The sequence below is a fragment of the Carassius auratus genome, chromosome 22 (assembly GCF_003368295.1).
Source record: "Carassius auratus strain Wakin chromosome 22, ASM336829v1, whole genome shotgun sequence".
NCBI lineage: Eukaryota > Metazoa > Chordata > Actinopteri > Cypriniformes > Cyprinidae > Carassius > Carassius auratus.
Genome location: NC_039264.1, coordinates 30413132 through 30436640, shown reverse-complemented (window position 1 = coordinate 30436640; position 23509 = coordinate 30413132). Strand labels below are relative to the sequence as shown.

The 23509-nt window shown below is 38.2% G+C and overlaps 1 protein-coding gene across 1 annotated transcript; it reads left to right on the top strand.

Moving 5' to 3' along the window:
- The first annotated feature begins 999 nt into the window (after positions 1-999).
- LOC113040349 (stonustoxin subunit beta-like) lies at positions 1000-21568 on the top strand. The gene is made up of 3 exons (XM_026198709.1): positions 1000-1195; positions 5558-5604; positions 20772-21568. The coding sequence occupies exons 1-3, from the start codon at positions 1008-1010 to the stop codon at positions 21332-21334; spliced, it is 798 nt and encodes a 265-aa protein (XP_026054494.1). The 5' UTR covers positions 1000-1007; the 3' UTR covers positions 21335-21568.
- Positions 21569-23509: the final 1941 nt, after the last annotated feature.

Genomic DNA, 23509 nt, shown 5'->3' with positions numbered 1-23509 from the left:
ATGTGCGTGAATATAAGCGATGGCCGGATCAACATTCTGTCCAACGTTATATAACCAATCCAGGGGATTTTTCTGCATTGATCTTTTTTTTTTTTTTTTTGCGACTGTCAAAGCCTTATTTGATCGCTGTGCTTGACAGGGCGCGTACGAGAGAGAGCCCCGGCTGCGCGCGCACACTCACAGTCTTCAAACAACACGAGCGCTTCTTGCTCTCTTTCTCCCTTGTGCATATTAATCAAAATCATTAAACACGATAGAAAAAGGGCGAAACACCAAAGTTTCACGCGCACTGGCGCACTCACAGTCTTCAAACTACACGAGCGCTGACTTGCTCGCTCTCTCTCTCTCTCTCCTCTCTCTCTCTCTCTCTCCCCTCGTGCATATTAACCAAAATTATTAGACACGATAGAAAAAGGGCGAAACACCAAAGTTTCACGTGGAGCATTGGGAGATTTTGTTTTTTCTCCATGAAAGGCTGCTGGCTCCCACTGTTAATTTTTATTTTTTTATTTTTTTGTAAAAGCACTCTCTGTATTAGCTTAAAGCCCTCAAGTTTACATTGGTTACTGTATTCTTTCAGTTGCTCTAAACAAGTATTTTGGGTGACCCTTTTTATTGAATGCTATCAAGTTGTTGTTATTTTCATCTGAAAGAAGCACTTTTTTTCAGTAAGCTAGGCCCTATGTGTTCTGTAAGCTTGTTTCAGAAAGCTATGTGTTTTCAAGGTTTTATTGAATGCTATCTCTATACAAGTGCAAAGTAATGCATTCTTAGTCAGTCTTTTATTTTGTAATTTTAAGAGCAATAAACATATATTGCAATGTTAAGGAATTCATGTTTTTTTCATTCAGATATGTAAATCAACATGTATAAATTGTTAGTGGTCAATTAATGGGGAGATGATCGAAATCGAATCGGTCTGAAAAAATTAATTGTTAGATTAATCGATGCATCTGAAAAATAATCGTTTATCCCAGCCCTAGTCTGTAGATGATCTGTCTCTGTGTATGTGTGTCTGTAGGTTGTCTGGCTGTATGGTGACAGAGGAAGGCTGTGGTTATTTGTCTTCAGCTCTGAGTTCAAACCCCTCACACCTGAGAGAGCTGGATCTGAGCTACAATTACCCAGGACAATCAGGAGTCCAGCTGCTCAAACACAAACTGCAGGATCCAAACTATAAACTGCAGATACTCAAGTATGTCAAACACTAATACTGACGTACTGAACATGTGTGTGAATGGTGTACATTTACATTAAATTATGTTTTATTAACAACATTTGGGAGGAGCTTTTTCAGATTAATCAACCAGTTTAGCACAAGTGGAGCTTGTTCTTATAATTGATTCAATTAAACGCGCTAATTTGTGTATATATATATATATTATATATATATATATATATATATATATATATATATATATATATATATATTATATATATATATATATATATTTATATATATATATATATATATACATACAGCCAACTGAACTCTGTCCCATGACAGCTTTCACCCCAGTCGCTACTATATCCGAAATCCAACATTTCCCTTCTGATGATGAGTTTGGATCCCCATCACAACCCACTGGCCCCAAAGCTACTCCTTCCCCACCAGGTCCAGTCGATGAGACCCAAGCTTTTATCATGATGAATTTGCTTGCCCCACCAGAAAGACATCCTTTTCACTTACCAGCGTCCTCTTTTGTCTCAGCCACAGCAACCATTCCCTCAATCAAAAAGTGGATATTTTGGGGCTGAGACGGGCGCTGATTGCAAATGTACAGTTTTCCCAGTTAATAACCAAAGAACAGCTTTATTCTTAAAGCCAGCTAACCCTCATAAACAGTCATTAGAGCCATCCAGGGAGCTAGAGCCGTGCTCCAGATTCCTCCACTGCAAAACCTCTTTCTCCTCCCTCCTCTGTTCAGTCTTTTCCTCCAGCTCTCTCTACACCTTTCCGTGGCCTACAGCTCCTGCAACAGATGCTGGCGAGAGGCTGCCTCCACCAGCGGCTTAAGTCTATGTTCCTCCTCCATTCCCTTTGTTAGAAACTCAGAAGTGAAGACCAGGAGACTCTTGGGTAATCTTCAGCAGAATTCTTTATTGAGAACACTCTGCGTGGCACTGTAGTCATCAAAAGTCTAACTAGTCATTAATACATTGTAGTTTATATACATTTCTAGGAGGAGGTATACATAGAGGTGGAGACCACTAAAACAAAGCATGCAAATGGAATCTGGAAAATGCCAGACACTGGCGTTTTCCCAGCCTTGATCTCATCAGCATAACAGTGTCATTTAAATACAGAGGTGCCTGATAGTATCACCCATACCTTCACATTATCATAGAAACAGGCACAACTGTGCCTTGAGTTTAGCAGGCACCTTTACCTTGGGACCTTGCCCTATCGTCAGGAAGTGCATGAAGACAAAAGGTTAATGTCTCAGAAACTTGATTTTCCTGATTTGATCTTTTTGGATATGTCAGCTTTATTACCTCAAAATGTCTACTATTATATTGGAACCTAGATTTAACACTTTATAAATATGTAATCCCACACCTTCTTCCACCTCTCTCTGTGTTCCTCCCTAACCACAAGGAGTCGATCCATGTGTGACACTGCCTCTGCAAACTCTGGTTTCTATCTCTCCCAATTCTGTTCCTCAATCCAAATCTCAGTTCACTCTAAAAATGACTTGTTGAATTTGAAGATCAGGGTAAACTGAAGTTATTTTGTCTTCTGTGAACATGTAAGTATGTTCTGTAGCTTCTGAAGGGCAGTGCTAAATAAAAAATATTATATTTAGGCAAAATAAGAAAAATGTACACAAATGTACACCTTTTCCGTGATTTCCGTATTTTCCGACCTCTGACCTATGTAATTCGCGTAGATCCGAGTTTTTTTTTTTTTTTTGAGGGGGGGGGGTGGGTTAGTTTGGTTACTGCATAATGATTGAAATAAACTGTGAAAAGAAACATCATGGTCGTAATGGTCCTGAGAGCGCTGCACGAGCTTGCGTCGCCATCTGCAGGACAGTTAAAGTGTTCAAGTGATTCAAAGCACCAAACAGGAGCAGAATCAGCGCTGTAATGTTTTACTCAACCCGGTGACTTTTTATGAATGAGAATATGAGATTGGTAGTGCTGTCATAAAATACACAACGGTTGTGCTGTAATTATATGAAATATAGAGAAATTAATCATTTTATTCATCATGCATGAAAGTGACAAAAAAAGTGAGTGAAGATATTTAAAATAATTATTATTTAATAAATGCATTCATCTAATTAATTAATACATTTGATAAATTCAAATAAATGCTGTTCATTAAACTTTATCAAAAAATCCTGAAAAATAAAGTGCATCATCATTTCCACACAAAATATGAAGCAGTAAAATAGTCTTCAACATTGATAATAATCAGAAATGTTTCTTGAGTCAAATAAATTGTAATGATTTCTTAAAGATCATGTGACACTGAAAACTGGAGTAATGATGAAGAAAATTCTGCTTTGCATCACAGGAATAACATTACATTTTATAATGTATTAAAATTCAGCACTTTCTTTGTATTTGTAATATTTTTATTTTTTATTTTGATCAAATAAATTCAGCCTTGATGAACAGAAAATCTTTTTTTTTTAAATCATTAATAATTGTAATGTTTCCCAACTTTTGGCAGGTACTTTACATTTACATTTTTTACATTTATTCATTTAGCTGACGCTTTTATCCAAAGCGACTTACAATTGCTATATATGTCAGAGGTCGCACGCCTCTGGAGCAACTAGGGTTAAGTGTGTTGCTCAGGGACACATTGGTGTCTCACAGTGGATTCAAACCCGGGTCTCTCACACCACAGACGTGTGTCTTATCCACTGTGCCAACACCACCCCATAATAACAAGAATAATAATACTTTAATAACAATAATAATAATAATAATAATTCTATATACTTTAATATATTATAGTACTTTATTATACTATTATACTGTGGTCATGATTAAGAAATGATTCTTTTTATTTTTTGCAGGACAGTATGTATTTACAATGTAAGCTATATCTTTTAATGTTCTGAAATATATATTTGTAATAATGAGTGCTGGGGGCATGCTCAGATTTTCCTTCTTTTTTGTCTCTAGCTGATCACGTTCCTGCTTCTGTAATGGTTTCATATGAGTCCCTTACTTGTGCTCAGTGTGAAAGATGGATCTCAGAATCACACAATCATTGTTGGAAAGGGTTCAAATACACACAAATGATGTAAAACCAGAGAATTAGTGAGTGCTGAAGGATTTTTCTGAAGAATAGCAAACAGTTTAACTGTTCAGGACAAACGAGACTCATGAACAACTATCACGAAACACAAACACACAGCTGTGGATCATTCAGCTAACAACACAGTGTTAGGACCAAACTTTTGAACAGGGTCATTTTTATAAATTCAGCTATTATTTTCTATTTATTATTATTTTCTTTTATGTCAAAATATAAAAAAAAAAAAAAAAGAAAAAATTGGAAAAGATTCAGCCCCCTTTAAAATAATCATACTTTGTTGCTTTGCAGCCTGAAATATAGACAGATGCAGTTTATTAAATTATTAAATTTAATTATTAAATAGTTTTTTTCATTTAATTTAAATTACAATCTTTCAGGATATTACTTGTAAGCAGATTTTTTTATTTGTTTGGTCAAAAGCAGCAATTAAAAGTTCAGTTCAGTATATGTTAATGTTATATTTTATATATGTTAATGTTAGATATGTTCTTGAGTATGTAACTATTACACACATCTTTAACGCTTGAGGACCAAACGATCAGTGACAGCAACACTGAGCAGAACGAAGCTGTCACACATTTTAAACCTTTTAACAACAGAACGAAAACAGCAGAAATCAATAAAATGATCAAATACACTCGTCAAAGACAGTTTCTCCCAGAATCCTCCAGTCTTTCCTCACAGCATGGAAATGTTTTAAAGTGTTGCTCTCGTTCAAGCTGCTTTTTCCTCATTTCTCCCTGCTCTCTATCAGGTCCTTTATCTTCTACCTTAACAGTGTTAATATATATACACTATATCTAATTTTTTTACCTCTCATCTCCATCTCAACCGAATCAGACTCTCTTTTCTCCAGTTCAGGAGCTTCCAGGCTAAATCCCTTCTGGATCCTCTATTTGTAGGAGACTTTAATCGCTCCGTCACTCGTCTGTGATCCCAAAATCAGCTCACATTGGTTCTGGTTCAATCAGACGAACTAGCAGATAGTTTTTCAGCCATTCTTTTCTCATCAGAAGGGTCTCTCTCTCAGCAGCAGATCCAAGCCCTCGCTCGATGCTCATCAGACGCATTCAAAAGCTGCAGAAGATCCAATCGATTTCAGATTAAAAAGCCCATCAAACCCTGATCAGCTCTAACTGTTCCTGTCCCAGCGTGGGATATGAGGGAGTTCTCTGGCTGTATTCTGAGCTCGGACAGATATACACCAAATATACACACTATTGACTCAGTCTGATTATATGAGTGTCAACTTCTGAACCTGTGTTTGTGTGTTTATAGTGTGGATCATGGAGGAGAGAAGAGGATGAGAGCAGGACCACGAAAGTGTAGGTCTACACACACACACACACACACACACACACAGAGAGACACACACACACACACACACACACACACACACACAAACACACAAACATATAAATATAGTTTATTGCTATGATTCAGTTTGAATGTTCAGCATCATTTCTCCAGGCTTCATATTTTTTTTGTGGAAATCATAATATATTACCAATCAAAATACAATAACAAACAGTTTTTTTTTAAACAGTAACAATAATAATAATAAGTTACTGTTTTTATTGATTGTTCTTTTTTTTATTTTACTTTTCTTTTCTGCGTTACTTGTTACAATGTTAAGGTCATTTAGGGGTAACAATTTGATAGAATACCTGAAGATAAATGTCACAACAAGAATAAATAATTATTTCACTTAATGTTAATGGGTTGAAAAATTCTATCAAACGAAGTAAACTTATAACTAAGAGGAAAAGAGAGAACCAGCATATAATTTTTTGGCAGGAGACTCACTTAGAACAAACTGAACATGAAAAACTGAAAAGGTTAGGATTTAGAAACACTTTTTATTCATCTTACACTAAAGGACATGCCTGAGGAGTTGCAATATTGATATCGAATAAGGCAAGGCAAGGCAAGGCAAGTTTATTTATATAGCACATTTCGTACACAATGGTAATTCAAAGTGCTTTACATAAAAGAAAGTAAAATAATCATGAAGAAAAATAATAACAAAAATAAAACAAGCCATTTTAAAATGATTAAAACATTTAAAAACAGTTAGAAAATGATTTTACATAAAATAAAATATAAAAGAGTGAAAATATAGTGCAATCTGCACATTGCAAATTGCACAGTGCTCATTCAATAAATGCACAGCTAAAAGGATGCGTTTTGAGTCTAGATTTAAATGTGACTAGTGTTTTAGCACATCTGATCTCTTCTGGAAGCTGATTCCAACTAAAGGAGGGATCCCCTTGTTTTGTGTGAACCCTTGGTATTTCTAACTGACTTGATCCTAATGATCTGAGTGCTCTGTTAGGTTTATATTCAGTGAGCATATCTGAAATATATTTCAGTCCTAGGTCATTTAGTGACTTATATACGAGTAAAAGTACTTTAAAATCAATCCTAAATGTAACTGGGAGCCAGTGTAAGGACATGAGGACTGGTGTGATATGCTCAGATTTTCTGGTTCTAGTCAGAATCCTGGCAGCAGTGTTCTGGATGAGCTGCAGCTGTCTAATGGTCTTTTTGGGAAGGCCAGTGAGGAGCCCATTACAATAGTCCACCCTGCTGGTGATAAAGGCATGAACAAGTTTCTCCGAGTCTTGACTGGAAACAAAACATCTAATTCTTGCAATGATTTTTAAATGATAGTATGCTGATTTAGTTACTGCTTTGACATGACTACTGAAACTAAGGTCTGTCTCCAGAATCACACCAAGATTCCTGACTTGATTTTTAGTTGTTTGACCCCTAGAGTTAAGGTATGCATTCACCTTGAACACTTCATCTTTGTTTCCAAATGCAATTACTTCAGTTTTTTCCTTGTTTAACTGAAGAAAGTTATGGCACATCCAACTATTAATTTCATCAATGCATTGGCAGAGGGAGTCAATTGGGCTGTAGTCATTTGGAGATAAGGCTAGGTAAATCTGGGTATCATCAGCATAGCTGTGGTAGGCAAATTGGTTCTTTCTCATTATTTGACTTAGTGGAAGCATATACAGGCTAAACAAGAGCGGTGCTAGAACCGAGCCTTGTGGGACTCCACATGTCATGGACGTCCACTTAGACTTGTGCTCTCCTAGACTCACATAATAGCCTCTCCCTTCTAAGTATGATCTGAACCATTTGAGTACTACCCCAGAAAGCCCGACCCAGTTTTCCAGTCTCTCCAGTAGTATGTTATGATCGACAGTGTCAAACGCAGCACTGAGATCTAGCAATACCAGCACCGATATTTTGCCAGAGTCACAATTTAAGCGAATATCATTTATTATCTTAATGAGTGCTGTCTCTGTGCTGTGATGCGGTCGGAAACCAGATTGAAAATTGTCCAGGTATCCATTTGAGTTTAAGTATTTGTTCAGCTGATTAAAAACTACCTTTTCTATAATTTTGCCTATAAAAGGAAGATTAGATATTGGTCTAAAATTGCTCAAAGTTGTGTTATCAAGATTGGTCTTTTTCAGGAGGGGCTTAACAACTGCAGATTTTAAGGAGTTTGGAAATGTCCCAGAAAGAAGTGAGGCGTTGACCACTTCTAAGAGATCTGCTTCTAAGCAGTCAAGCACACTTTTGAAAAAAGATGTGGGAAGTGTGTCAAGACAACAGGTTGATGATTTTAGGTGGTGCACAATGTCTTCCAGAGTTTTGCTATCAGTTGCTTTAAAAATAGACATAGTATCTTTTTGATATTTTGGCCGAATCTGTCTGACCTCTGCATTACTTGAGGATGTGCTAATCGCCTTCCTGATATTGATGATTTTCTCAGAAAAGAAGGAAGCAAACTCATTGCATTTGCTGTCTGATAGCATTTCACTGGGAATCTGACTTGGGGGGTTTGTCAGTCTCTCAACAGTGGCAAAAAGAGTACGAGTGTTATTTAAGTTACTGTTTATAAGGTTTGAGAAGAAATTCTGTCTAGATGTGGCTAGTTTCACATTAAAAGCATGAAGGCTGTCTTTATAGATGCAATAGTGAATTTCAAGTTTCGTCTTCCGCCACATCCGCTCTGCTTTTCTGCATTGTCTTTTCATAGTCTGAACTGCTGTTGATCTTCTCCAAACTGATTTCTGTCTGTTTGCTTTCTTACTGACTATTATTGGAGCAATATCATCAATAACATTCTTAACTTTTGAGTTGAAGGAATCAAGGAGAATATCAACAGAGTCTGCAGAAATGCTTGGTGTTAAAGATATAGCCTCCGTAAATAGTACACGTGTGTTCTCGTTAATGCATCTCCTTCTGACAGAGACAGATCTAGATTCAGTGGTAGCAGAGATCAATATATCAAAGAAAATACAGAAGTGATCAGATAGTGCTATGTCCTTAGTAACAATGGATGAAATGTTTAGACCCCTACTGATGATTAGATCCAGAGTGTGTCCACCTTTGTGTGTGGGTCCATGCACATGCTGAATCAGGTCAAAGGTGTTTAGAACCGTTATCATTTCTTTTGTAGTTTTGTTTTCTGCATTATCTGTGTGAATATTAAAATTCTCTTGCAATTGTAAAACAGTCAAACTCTGAGGAAATCATTGATAACATTTCTGTGACCTCTTCAACAAAGGCTGGAGAGTATTTTGGAGGCCTGTAAATAATAATAAACAGAATGCGTGGAGCACCTTTCAGCACAATCCCTAGATATTCGAAAGACAAGTACTGACCAAATGACACTTGCTTGCATTGATAGACATCTTTAAATAGAGCAGCTACACTTCCACCTCTCCTAACAGTCCTGCAAACACTCATGTAAGTGAAGTTAGGAGGGGCTGCTTCATTTAGGATTGTTGCATTGCAGCTGTCTTCTAGCCATTTTGCATTTAGAAACATAAAATCCAGATTGTTTGAGGTTATAAAGTCATTGATTAGAAATGATTTATTTTTTAGTGAGCGAATGTTTAAGGATGCTAACTTGATGGCAGTGCTTTGTGTCTTTACATCAATCTTAGTTTGATGTATAATAGGCCGCAGATTAGATGAGTTTGCCCTTCGGCTTGAGATGGTCTTAGACTTTCTATCACGTGATAAAACTGAAATAGAGAAAGCTACAGGCACACTGGGTTCCCGCTTGTTCTGTAAGCATTTGTGAATGTTGCTGCTATTATAGCGGGGACCCGACACATATCACTGAGAGCAGATAGAGGGTTTGGGCCCTGGCGTTGTGGCAGCGGTTGGAGAGCTCTCATAGGAACAGGGCCCACAGGCTTTGGTGGTCGGGGGCCCGCCGTTTTTTTGTTGATATCTGCGGGCTAGCAGCGAATGAGTGGGAGAGTTTAGTCCCAACATACACCAATCCCTCCATTTTCTGTGAGAAGCACAGAAGTGGAGATGCTGGAGAGAGGGATAATGTGTCTGGTGAGATGGGCTGTGTCTCTGGTGTTTCCAGTGGCTGTGATGTGTTGTCCTGGCTTCCCTGGCTGTTTTCCAGAAAGTCATCCCTGGGTGGTGAATCTTGTAGCTGTTTTGATACATCACAGTCAGTCTGTGAGCTCTGTGGGCAGGGCTCAGGCGGGATAGTGTCTATCAGCAGTGCTTGTTTTGGCTGCATGTTGTTATCAGTGTCCTTGTGGGATATGTCAACCACATGATGACTCGGACCTGGTGTGTGTGTGTGCTGAATGGATTGACACACTCTGCTGAAGGATGACGAAGGGAGAAGTAGATATTGTCCTTAAACACTCTTGCACCAAGTTTGTTTTGGTGGAGGCCATCCGGTTTAAACAGTTGTCTATGGCCCCAGAAAAGATTGAAGTTGTCGATGAAATTTACTCCTTTTATATTACAAGATCTTTTTAGCCATGTGTTGAGCCCAAGTAAACGTGAAAACATATTTGTTCCCCTTGCTGGGAGTGGTCCACTGATGAACGACTGAACTTTGAGTCTTTGAAGTGTTTCAAAGAGTTCACTGAAGTCCTTCTTAAGGAGTTCTGACTGCTCTTTCCGAATATCATTCTTCCCCACATGGATGATGATTTGATTTGCAGTCTTGTGCTTCATCAGAATGTTCTGAAGCTCCTTGTTCACATCAGAGACCGTTGCTTGAGGAAGGCAGCATGTTGTTGTAGTCCTGCTACGGATGTTTCTGATAACAGAGTCACCCACTATCAGAGTCCTGGGCTCGGCTGCGCTCTGAGCTGGAAGCCACTGTCTGCTCGTCCTTGAGCGCCTGTTAGTAGCGGTGTTTGCTGCTGGCTGATCCGGTCCATGTTTAAATACATTTGGGGATTCCTCACCCACATTTATTAATGCTTCAAATCTGTTCTCCAGATGTATAGGGGGTGGTAGAATGCCAGTATTTACAAGCCTTGTCATAGTCGAATCTGGGGTAGAGGAAGCAATGGCAGCAATACGAGAAACTTGTGACAATCTGGTATCTTGTGTTCCTTTGGGTCTTGCTCCCTGTTTGTGCCATCGATTAGTGTGGCGATCAGTTTCGGCTTGTTCCTCTACACTTGGTATAAACTGTTGAGATTCAGAAGATTCATGGGACTCACCGACTGTATGCTGAGAGGGTCCATGACGACGGTCTGCTGAATGTCCCGTCTGTTTTGGAAGTCCAGAAAGTAACTTTGTTTCAAGAATCACAATCCTTTGTAGAAGTTTGCAGCAGTTCATGCAACAAGTAGATCCAACAGGAGGCATTTTCTCTCTCTTCTGTTTGAATGTAGGCAGTTGTTATCCCGTCACAGGAATGTAAGCTGTTAGCAGTGGGAGACAAAGTCTTCTTTTTGTAGTTTTATTCCAGTCCCAATGTTTTTAGTTTTAGCGTTTGTGCCAAAAATCTGTTGTTTGAGCACTGTGCTGATCTGCTGAAGTAAAAATCTTAGAAAAAAATCAGAGAAAAGTACAGAAATAAGAAACAAAGCGCAGAGCAGTAAGCTAGAACGTCCGAACGGTAGCAAAGCCGGAAGCTTTTTTTTTTAAGGTGACTTTCCATGTCTCAAGCCGAAGAGCTGACAAAGAAGGGCGTTATATTCTGGTTAAAGGGATCCTTGATTCAAAAGAAGTAACATTATTTAACGTTTACAGACCACCAGGACCAGATAAATGACTAATTAAGAAAATATTTGAGTTAATCATCTCTGAAGTGTCAGGGACACTTATATGTGGAGGGGACTGGAATGTACAGTTGCATCCTACCCTAGACTCTTCAAATCCAACAAAAAAGATAAATTCTGAATCCTCGTATGTTAAAAAATGCTTAAGGAAACTGGCATGATTGACATATGGAGAGAACTCCATCCATCTGTGAGACAGTTTACCTTTTTCTCCCACCCTCGCACATTCTATTCAAGGGTTGATTATTGTTTCATGCTCCACTCAGACAGGCGTAGAATTACAGGCTGTGATATAGGAACTAGTGATGTTTCAGATCATGCAGGAGTTTTTACAGCAGTTTATTTAGTGGATGTTTTCATCCACGAACATAACGAAAGGGTAGTGAATTTGCCCACAGTGTACCGTTGTGTTTTTGAAAAATTTCAAAGCATTTTCCCAAAATATGGGTCAAAATAAGATTTGTCACCAAAAATAATTCCATTAGCTCAAACGCAGAGAAAGTTGTGGCCAAAATAAGACTCAAATTTACCCCCTAGTGCAGTGATCCTCACTATTTTTTTCACAAGAGCCACATTGGCAGAACAAAATCAAAAGGCGAGCCACTTTTATGACAACATACTAAGTCACCTTTGCAAATGTGCATTTCTACATATAAATTGGACATCCCACAAAAAAGAAATAACACGGCCAATACATTTTCGTTTAAGACCAGATTTACTTTAATAGTGGGATGAGCGAAAGCTGGCATGCATGTCCTTGACTTTCTTCATGTTGTATTTGTAGTTTGTTGTTGCAATCACAGTGAGACATTCAAGATGAGCATGGGTCAGTCGGTTTCTCTGTTTCCTCTTGATAGTGTTCATGGTCGAAAATGTTGACTCACAAGTGTATGTGCTCATGAAGAAAGACATCACTTTCTGTGCAAGTGGTTTCAAAGTGGGAAAGTCTGCTTCAGAAACCAAACTCCAGAAGTGGCCAATACCTGCTCTGAGTTCAACTTGGAGAATGTTATTTGTTTGCAGCTCAATTATTTCACTCTCCAGAGCAGCACGATTACCAGGGCAGAGCTGTGTGATGGTTGGCGTGAGGGAGGACACATCCACATGGAAGGGGTTTTCAATAAAATTGAAAATCTCCTTATGTTCAGTCACATCACTGAATCTGGATTCAAACTCACCCTTCAGCTCCTCCAAAACTTCAACAAATCTGCTGTAGCTGAAGTGATGCTGCGGAGATGGGTCACTTGTGGTTGTTGCTCTGAGTTTAGGGAAGTGGATGAGTTGTCTGTCAGGTATCCACAGAGCAGTTATTTTGTTTTGGAATGCTCTGACTGCCCTCAGCATGTCACTTGGAAGCTTGTCTCTCCCTTGGAGCTGCAAGTTGAGAGTGTTCAGGTGACCGGTAATGTCAGTAAGGAGGGCCAGCTGGATGATCCATTTTGGGTCTTTCAGCTCTGGCTGGTGTTTCCCCTTGGTGTCCAAGAAACTGTTGATTTCAGGAAGGAGGCTCAGGAACCGCTCCAGCACCCTTCCACGGGACAACCATCTTACTTCACTGTGCAACACTAAATCACTGTACTCTGTTTCATAGCCCTGGATTAACTCTCTGAACTGTCTGTGGTGTAGTGCTCTTGAAACAATTAAATTGACGACATGCTCAACCCTTTGCATCGCATTTTGGAATTCACTGTTTCTGAGCTTTGATACCAGTGCCTCCTGATGGATGATGCAGTGGAAGCTGATGGAATTGGGGATTTCATCTCTTTTTTTCTTGAGGCCAACAAGACCCTTCTCTTTGCCTCGCATGCTTGGAGCACCATCAGTACACACACTTACAAGTTTGGACCAGCTGAGATGATTTTCCTCAAAAAATACTAAAAGTGCATTCAGAATATCCACACCTCTTGTTTGGCCATGGAGTGGTAGTAAGCACAACATTTCCTCTTGAAAAGAGTTTTTTTTTGGGGAACCTCACCCAAGTGCACAGCTGAGCAACGTCAGTGACGTCTGTGCTTTCGTCCACTGCGATGCTGAAACAAGGTGCAGTGCGCAGATCAGCCAACAGCTGGTCACGTATGTCCTTTCCGATGTCTTCCATTCGCCTCATTATTGTTGAATCAGACAGCTGTAACCCTTTTATTTATTTAAAGATGGCGTCCTTGTTGTCAAAGTCGGCGAACAGTATTTCTGCTGAAGCCAAAAAACAGTCTTTCACTATTTCTGAGTCTGAGAAGGGTTTTTTAGCCCGCGCCAAAATCCACGCTATTTCACAAGATGCCTCTGTTAAACGCTCTGCAGTGGAGGTTGTCCGGTGGATAAGATTTTGCTGCTCACAAAGTGAAGCAGTGAGCTGTGCTATTTTCTTCTTTCTTAGTTCACTGCCGGATGGGTAACTTTCATTGAATTGTGGATGCGCCGTTTTGAAATGGCGCTCCAAGTTGCTTCGTTTGAAACCGACACGGGTTTGTTTGCATATTAAGCACAGAGAGTTCATGCCATGCAGAACAAATAAAAATTTGTCTGTCCACTTGTCTTGAAATTTTCTGTGCTAATCTTGTATGCTTCGTATTTTTCGTTTCTTGCTGGGTAACGTTACACCTGTCGTTTGTCTGCTCGTCCCCTCTCTGGTATCTTTGTGCTGATTTTTGTTTGCTGCTTCCTCAGACTCATTTACCTCATCCACTCCACTATTCGTTACAACACTGAGTGTCTGTCCGTCTGGTTTTTGAGCTCGTTTCTGTCCCTTTTTTATTAAAAACCGGTCCATTTTGTGTTTTAGGCTAGCTAGCAGAGCTTTCGTCGCCTGCCTGCAAACGTGCGCTGCGGTCAAGTTTTGTAAACAATGTCACATGCACACATTTGAAAAAAAAAATATTGTATTACAACTTACCGCCACGAGATGGCAATTTAAGTCCGCTGTAGCATTGCCGGTAAACAATGGAGCAGATTGCATTCAAAGGCAAGTGGCAGTGTGATACTGTAAGCTACTATGCGAGCCGCCAGTTATAGCTTGACGAGACGCAAGCCGCGCAATGAGTAACTGTGCCCTAGTGGATGAGAACGCTCCCAACAATGCATAAGGGTTAAGACTCCATTTGGATGTTCAATTCAAGAACACCATATGGAGATTGAACACTAGTCTTTTAAATGACCCCCAATGCATGGAATATATTAAAAAGGAAATTAAAGATTACAAGTCAAGTCAAGTCACCTTTATCTATATAGCGCTTTAAACAAAATAAATTGCGTCAAAGCAACTAAACAAGATTCATTAGGAAAACAGTGTGTCAATAATGCAAAAATGATAGTTAAAGGCAGTTCATCATTGAATTCAGTGATGTCATCTCTGTTCAGTTAAATAGTGTCTGTGCATTTATTTGCAATCAAGTCAATGATATCACTGTAGATGAAGTGACCCCAACTAAGCAAGCCAGAGGCGACAGCGGCAAGGAACCGAAACTCCATCGGTGACAGAATGGAGAAAAAAACCTTGGGAGAAACCAGGCTCAGTTGGGGGTCAGTTCTCCTCCGACCAGACGAAACCAGTAGTTCAATTCCAGACTGCAGCAAAGTCAGATTGTGCAGAAGAATCATCTGTTTCCTGTGGTCTTGTCCTGGTGGTCCTCTGAGACAAGGTCTTTACAGGGGATCTGTATCTGGGCTCTAGTTGTCCTGGTCTCCGCTGTCTTTCAGGGATGTAGAGGTCCTTTCTAGGTGCTGATCCACCATCTGGTCTGGATACGTACTGGATCCGGGTGACTGCAGTGACCCTCTGATCTGGACACAGACTGGATCTGGTGGCCACGGTGACCTCGGAGCAAGAGAGAAACAGACTAATATTAGCGTAGATGCCATTCTTCTAATGATGTAGCAAGTACATGGGGTGTTATGGGAAGTGTTCCCGGTTCCGGTTTACCTAATTAATGCAGCCTAAAAATCAAAAAAAACGGATTTGGATATTAAAAGCATATTAGTATGTTATGTGTATGCCAGGTTAAAGAGATGGGTCTTTAATCTAGATTTAAACTGCAAGAGTGTGTCTGCCTCCAGAACAATGTTAGGTAGGTTATTCCAGAGTTTAGGCGCCAAATAGGAAAAGGATCTGCCGCCCGCAGTTGATTTTGATATTCTAGGTATTATCAAATTGAGTTTTGAGAACGTAGCGGACGTAGAGGAGTATAATGTAAAAGGAGCTCATTCAAATACTGAGGTGCTAAACCATTCAGGGCTTTATAAGTAATAAGCAATATTTTAAAATCTATACGATGTTTGATAGGGAGCCAGTGCAGTGTTGACAGGACCGGGCTAATATGGTCATACTTCCTGGTTCTAGTAAGAACTCTTGCTGCTGCATTTTGGACTAGCTGTAGTTTGTTTACTAAGCGTGCAGAACAACCACCCAATAAAGCATTACAATAATCTAACCTTGAGGTCAGATTATATAGGCCGTAATTTAGATATATTTTTGAGATGGAAAAATGCAGTTTTACAAATTCTAGAAACATGGCTTTCTAAGGAAAGATTGTGATCAAGTAGCACACCTAGGAACTGATGACGAAGAATTGACAGAGCAACCATCAAGTCTTAGACAGTGTTCTAGGTTATTACAAGCAGAGATTTTAGGTCCTATAATTAACACCTCTGTTTTTTCTGAATTTAGCAGTAAGAAATTACTCGTCATCCAGTTTTTTATATCGACTATGCATTCCATTAGTTTTTCAAATTGGTGTTTCACCGGGCCATGAGAAATATAGAGCTGAGTATCATGAGCATAACAGTGAAAGCTAACACCATGTTTCCTGATGATATCTCCCAAGGGTAACATATAAAGCGTGAAGAGTAGCGGCCCTAGTACTGAGCCTTGAGGTACTCCATAGTGCACTTGTGATCGATATGATACATCTTCATTCACTGCTACGAACTGATGCCGGTCATATAAGTACGATTTAAACCATGCTAATGCACTTCCACTGATGCCAACAAAGTGTTCAAGTCTATGCAAAAGAATGTTGTGGTCAATTGTGTCAAACGCAGCACTAAGATCCAATAAAACTAATAGAGAGATACACCCACGATCAGATGATAAGAGCAGATCATTTGTAACTCTAAGGAGAGCAGTCTCAGTACTATGATACGGTCTAAATCCTGACTGGAAATCCTCACATATACCATTTTTCTCTAAGAAGGAATATAATTGTGAGGATACCACCTTTTCTAGTATCTTGGACAGAAAAGGGAGATTCGAGATTGGTCTATAATTCACTAGTTCTTTGGGGTCAAGTTGTGGTTTTTTTATGAGAGGCTTAATAACAGCCAGTTTGAAGGTTTTGGGGACATATCCTAATAACAATGAGGAATTAATAATAGTCAGAAGAGGACCTATGACTTCTGGAAGCACCTCTTTTAAGAGCTTAGATGGTATAGGGTCTAACATACATGTTGTAAGTTTAGATGATTTAACAAGTTTATACAATTCTTCCTCTCCTATAGTAGAGAATGAGTGGAACTGTTCCTCAGGGGGTCTATAGTGCACTGTCTGATGTGATACTGTAGCTGACGGCTGAATGGTTGCAATTTTATCTCTAATAGTATCGATTTACACTGAATTTAATAATAATGAGGAAATTTCACCAAGTGTTCTATGGGATGCCGCTAAGGCAGTATTAAGAGGAAAACTTTTAAACTGGTCCTCAAGGAAAAAAAAGAGAATTTTTTTGAGTTTTATCAAGCACACTAAAAACACTGGAGCAAAAATATATTGAATTAAATAAACCTCAAATTCTTGAAGAAATAAAAGTAATAAAACAACAAATAAATAAGATTATGGATAATCAAGTAAATACTAAACTTAAATATATCAAACAGAGTTATTATGAGAATGGACCCAGAGCTAAAAAAATGTTAGCATGGAAACTACGTGAACAGCAAAACTGAAAGGTCAGTTTTCAAAATGAAAAATCCAGAATCCAATGTAATGTGCTATAAACCAGAAGTGATATTAAGGTCATTTGAAACTTATTATAAAAAGTGATATTCCCAACCAGAAGCAGCGGACCCTTCTATTATTGAACATTTTCTGGAATCTATAGACTTACCATCAGTAGGACGAACACAAAACAAACTGGTAACACGAGAAATTACAGAAGCAGAAATTGATAGAGCCTTATCAAATTTAAAGACGAATAAAGTATCGGGGGCGGGGGCGGTGTATCCGTGTGGTACAAAACATTTAGGGAATTATTAAAACCTATGCTCGTAAAATGGATTTAACCATGCTTTTAAAGGGGGAGAGACCCCAATATCATGGAAACAAGCTATCATATCAGTAATACCAAAAGCTGGAGAAGATAAGACCGAGTGTGGGTCATACAGACCCATTTCTGTTTTAAATATAGATTATAGATTATATGCTTCAATAATTGCTAAAAGGTTAGAAAATATCATTCCTGAACTGATTGATACTGACCAAACAGGATTTGTGAAAAACAGACAGACACAAGATAATGTAAGACGAGCATTATTTCTGATTGATAGCATGAGCAAACATAATTCAAAATCTTTGGTAATTAGCCTCGATGCCGAAAAGGCTTTTGACTCCGTTCGATGGGAGTTTTTGTATCTGGTATTGCAGCGTTTTGGTTTCAGTAAAGAGGTTATTGGATGACTTAAACAACTATATAATTTACAGACAGCCCAAATTAAAATAAATGGTAATGTCTCTAGTTCAGTTACATTGGAACAGGGATGTCACCAGGGATGCCCATTAAGTCCCACTGTTCATAGAGCCACTGGCTCAAGCAATTAGAGAAAATGTAGATATTTCAGGATTCCAATTTAAAGGAAATTAACTCAAAATATGTTTCTATACAGATGATATTCTTATGAAAATCTCCAACCCAGACTCCAGTTTACCTAAACTTATGTCATGCCTTGAACAGTTTGGGTGGTACTCAGGATATAGGTTAAATTTGGACAAAATGCAGACCCTCTCATTTAATTATTCACCACAGGAGAACATACCTAATAAATATCATTTCAAGTGGAAACTAATAGTATTAAATATTTAGGAGTTATTCTACAAAGAATGTGACAAAAACATGTAATATAAATTATGAATCCATAACAAAAGAATTAAAAGTAGATTTGGACCGGTGGATGCCCCTAACCCTCGGTTTGTATAATCGAATTGAAATGATTAGAATGAACGTTTTACAGTGATTATGGTTTCTATTCCAATCACTGTCTGTAGAGATTCTGAAAAAACTGTTTAATAACTGGAATCGAATGATTTCTAGATTAATATAGAAAAATCAGAAGCCTAGGGTCAGACTTAAAACACTACAATTATCAAAGGAAAGAGGAGGACTGTCCCTTCCCTGTTTGGAGGATTATTATAAAGCAGCACAATTAAAATATTTAGTTTGTTGGTGTAACAATGAGTACGATGCAAGATGGAAATAATTATAATTCAGCCAGCTGGACATTCTGCTCCCCTCTTTATTAGGGGATAAAACCATTGAGATTAAGTACTCTTAACAAACTGAGCCATTGGACAATGGTTCCTCTCAATATTTGGTTCAAGGAATGTAAAAATGTTCAGCTTGAGAAACAAGCACGGTTGTTAAGATGGGTGGCCTATGACAAAGATTTTAAACCTGCTCAGTTGGACTCAAGGTTTAAACAATGGACGTTGAAAGGCATAACATCATATTGTACAATCTCATCCAATAAAGGTTTAAAGAGCTTCCAACATCTTAATGACACCTATATATCAGAAAAACAAGACTTCTTTAGATATTTACAACTTAGGAGCCATTATAATAAAAATATTAAAAAATAATGAAAGAATGTAAATGACTATCATCAATGTTTTTATTGAGGCGTATAAGAGTGGAACTCATAAGAGAATGATATCAAGAATATATTCAAGTATACAATCTTGTAAAAATCACTCTACATTATATGTGAAAGATAAATGAGAGGAGGAAGCAAACATAATTGTATCTGATGAAGAATGGCTGAATATTTGTAAAACACTGTATTCTACCCCCAGCTCAGGTCAGTGGAGAGAATTCTCATGGAAGAATATAATAAGATTTTTTATTAGTCCAAAAAGAAAATATTTACAGGATGGTAATCTGGAATCTGCACTCTGTTGGAGACAATGTAATAGTTCTATGGCTGATTACTTTCACATGTTTTGGAAGTGTCCAGCAATTCAATCTTATTGGTTAGAGGTAATCACTGAAATAAAACTGAAATTGGAATTTGAAATTGAGAACAGCTTTGGTACCATATATTTAGGAAACATACCAACTGATTTTAGTACTCAAGATAAGTACCTACTCAAAATATTATTGGTTGCTAGTAAAAAAGCTATATATAACTAAGAAATGGTTGCATGAGAATCCACCACCAAAAGCAGAATGGATAATGATTGTAAAAGATATGTATGATATGGAGAAACTCACCTTCTCTCTAAGATTAAACATGGATACATTTTACAAGTACTCGTCAAAATGGTTAAAGTATAGGAGTATGGATGGAACATCGTGAGTTATTGTAAGTGGACTGCAATGTCTGTGTTTTTTTTTATGCTTTATGAGAGGAGCTTGAAATGTTTATGGACAAATATTCTCCAGGTGTTTTATTTTTTTATTTTTTATTATTATTATAATTAATATATATATATATATATATATATATATATATATATATATATATATATATATATATATATATATATATATATATATATAATTTTTTTTCTTTTTTTTTTTTCTTTGGGAGACCATTGGGAGGGCAACCCCTGATATGAAGTTAACAGTATATGAACAACATTATGGTTTGTGATACCCCTAGTGACCTGTCTGTTCTGTTCTTTTACATGTGTTGCATTAAAAAATAAATAAATAAAATAAAGTAAAAAAAAAAAATTACAATTTCACTATATTAGTGAAGACTTCTGTGAATAGTGAGGAGATTCTGGACTTTACAAATATAAGCTGTGTCTGAAATCACTCACTCGTTCACTAATCCCTATTCTGCCTACAGAACATATTTTAATATAAATAATTGTGTGAAATAAATGTTAAAGCAGAAATAATAAAGATGTAAACAGCATTTCTCCTTCAAACTCGCTCTCGCTTCCAGCTCACCGCTTCTCCACATTAGATTGTGGAAAATAGTGTGAAATCAGAATGAATTGTGGGTAAACAGTAGATGATGAATGTAGGGAATGAAGTGGTTCACTCAGAATTCAGACATCACTACAGAATGTGTGACAGCTGATCTAGTGCACTATATAGTGTATAGGGAGCGGTTTCAGACACAGCTCTAATCAAAGCTGTAAACACAGAGACATCTTCAGTGTTGTGTTGTTCTTGATGTTTCTCTCTTCTTGTGTTCAGATGCCTGTGATCTCACACTGGATCCAAACACAGCACACACTCGACTCGTTCTGTCTGATGACAACAAGAAGATCACAGGTGTGAAAGATCATCAGCTGTATCCTGATATCGTCAGCCGTATCCTATATCATCCAGAGAGATTTGATGATGTTCATCAGGTTCTGAGTGTTGAGAGTCTGACTGGACGCTGTTACTGGGAGACTGAATGGAGCGGAGATTATGCTGGTATATCAGTGTCATATAAAGGAATCAACAGGAAAGGAAGAGGGAGAGACTGTATGTTTGGATTGAATGATAAATCCTGGAGTCTGGAGTGCTTTGATGACAAATTCTCTGTCCGTCACAATAATAACTACACTGATATCTCTGCTGTCCCTTCATCCTGTAAGAGAGTAGGAGTGTATGTGGACGTGTCAGCCGGCTCTCTGTCCTTCTACAGCGTCTCTGACACACACACACTCACACACTTACACACACTCAACACCACATTCACTGAACCCCTCTACGCTGGGTTTAGACTTTATTATTCTGATTCCTCAGTGTCTCTGTGTGATATTAAATGATAGAGAGACTCTTTCTGATGTTCACATGCACACAAACTCATCTAATCTCACATCACTACATTTCTATTCATGTTTAATCAGTTTTTTATCCTCATACAGAAGTTATGAATCTAGATCATACTCATACTGTTCTGAATCTTTAATAAACAGAGTAATATGTGTGCTTTAATATTTCTATTGTAAACTGCTCATCAAATGTAATAAAAGTCCATGAGTGACTCATTTGATCCTGAACTGGTTTCTGAATCCTGATGTGAACTGATGACAGTATGAATAATCATGAATGTGATTGAGATCAGAGGCTGAATTGACTCCGAATGAATCCGTCTCCTGATCGTCTGCTTTATTTTTCTGTCTGCGCTGATTTAACACTCGTTTCACTAAATGAATTGTGCCCAAACACTCACAGTATCGCTACTGAACACAGTTGATCTGGCTCTAATTCAGTCTTTCAGGAGCTTCAGAGCTTCAATCTGCTGCTTGATCACTAGAACATCTTCATCAGCATCTCTTCTTCTGAAATGATGCTCTCTTCTGCTTTATTATTTCTCCACCAGCACAACAGCTTTATATGACAGGAGCCACACAGCTGTCACTCAAATATATAACAGTAATCAACAGGCCAAAGTCAAGCTGATATTTCATGTATTTGTATATCACATGAAATAATCTGACAAACTGAAATTAATATAATACGAGGCTGTAGTTTCATGCGTACAGGACTCTTTACATCTGTCCACTTAAAAGAAATGATGTCAAATACAAAATAAAATAATGGCATTATTTTATAGCATTTCTTGCATTCTGCTTTTGGCACCATGTGTCTTCAGTATTGAACCTTTTCACAATATTCTGATTTTCTGAGATACTGAATTTGGGATTTTCCTTAGTTGTAAGTCACAATCATCCAAATGAAAAGAAATAAACATTTGAAATATATCAGTTTGTGTGTAATGAAGGAATATAATATACAAGTTTCACTTTTTGAATGGAATAAGTGAAATAAATCAACATTTTGATGATATTCTAATGATTATATGTCCAACACCTGTATATGAACAAACCCCTCTGTATAGATGGTAATAAAACTGTCAAGTTTGGTGTAAGTGTAACTGAAGTGGAGATATTAGGCTCGGTGCAGGAGTAAAATCTCATTTTGAGAAAGCAGCCTTTAAAGATATGAACAAACAGAAATAGATAAAGTGCTATGAAAGAAACACTTAAGGTGTATTTTGGATGTTTTCTTTCCATTGGTCTGAAAAAAAAAGTTAAATACTTAATGACAAAACAAAAATCTGCATAATCTTCAATCTTCAAAAATCTTCATTGTTTTTGTCTGCAGTGTCTCTAAACCAAATACAAAGTCAGCCTGTTTATTAAAGCACAGTATTCAGATGACTGTTCAGTCACTGGGTCCTTCTTTTGGTGAATATAGTCTCTAATGAATATAGGTGAATATAGGGGTGGCTATGTTCAGAGTAGCACACTGGCATATTATTCCTACGGTATACTGTATCCCCTTTCCTTATGTGATCGCCAAAATTTTAAATTGCGCTAAAACACAAATAATCTTTTCTATGAATTGGACGCCACTCACATGCAACATTACATGAGTAGCACGCTACCATTTCAGAACAGTGCCTACTTTTCTATTTCTCAAAGTAGTAGACAGCGCAAACCGCACAGTATTCGTTAAACAGTAACTAAGCACTCCGCTCCGAACACAGCCGGTAAATAGTACGTAGTGTGGTGAAAGTGCATCTCAGGAGTTTGACATGGGTTCCGCACATGGTGTCCGATCCTGAGATGTGTGAAAGTGTGCGTGTGTTTGCGTGATGATAACGATGTTTGATGACGATACTTGTGCTGGTGTTTTCACATGTGTGTGTGTAAGTGTGATCTGTGCGAGTGTTGCACTGTCAGGTTCATGATGTTTTCGGTGATGTACGCCACCAGCAGGCAGATGAGGACCAGCATCACACATATGGCCCCGCCCACCGTCGTCATGGCGATAACGATGTCCTGCATCCTGCCTGGCGTGAGGCTGAACTCCACGCAGGCTTCGGGCCCCTCGAGGGCGTAGGGCCGCATGCACTGTATGCGTGTAGAATTCAACACGAACTAAACAACCTCAATGAAGATTATTTATCCGAATGATGTGGTGCGTAAAGATTC

Coding starts and splice junctions, on each gene's coding strand:
- LOC113040349 (XM_026198709.1), top strand. CDS start 1,008: ATGTGTGTCTGTAGGTTGTCTGGCTGTATGGTGACAGAGGAAGGCTGT. Junction 1,196..5,557: donor TATAAACTGCAGATACTCAA/GTATGTCAAACA, acceptor GTGTGTTTATAG/TGTGGATCATGGAGGAGAGA. Junction 5,605..20,771: donor GAGAGCAGGACCACGAAAGT/GTAGGTCTACAC, acceptor TCTTGTGTTCAG/ATGCCTGTGATCTCACACTG.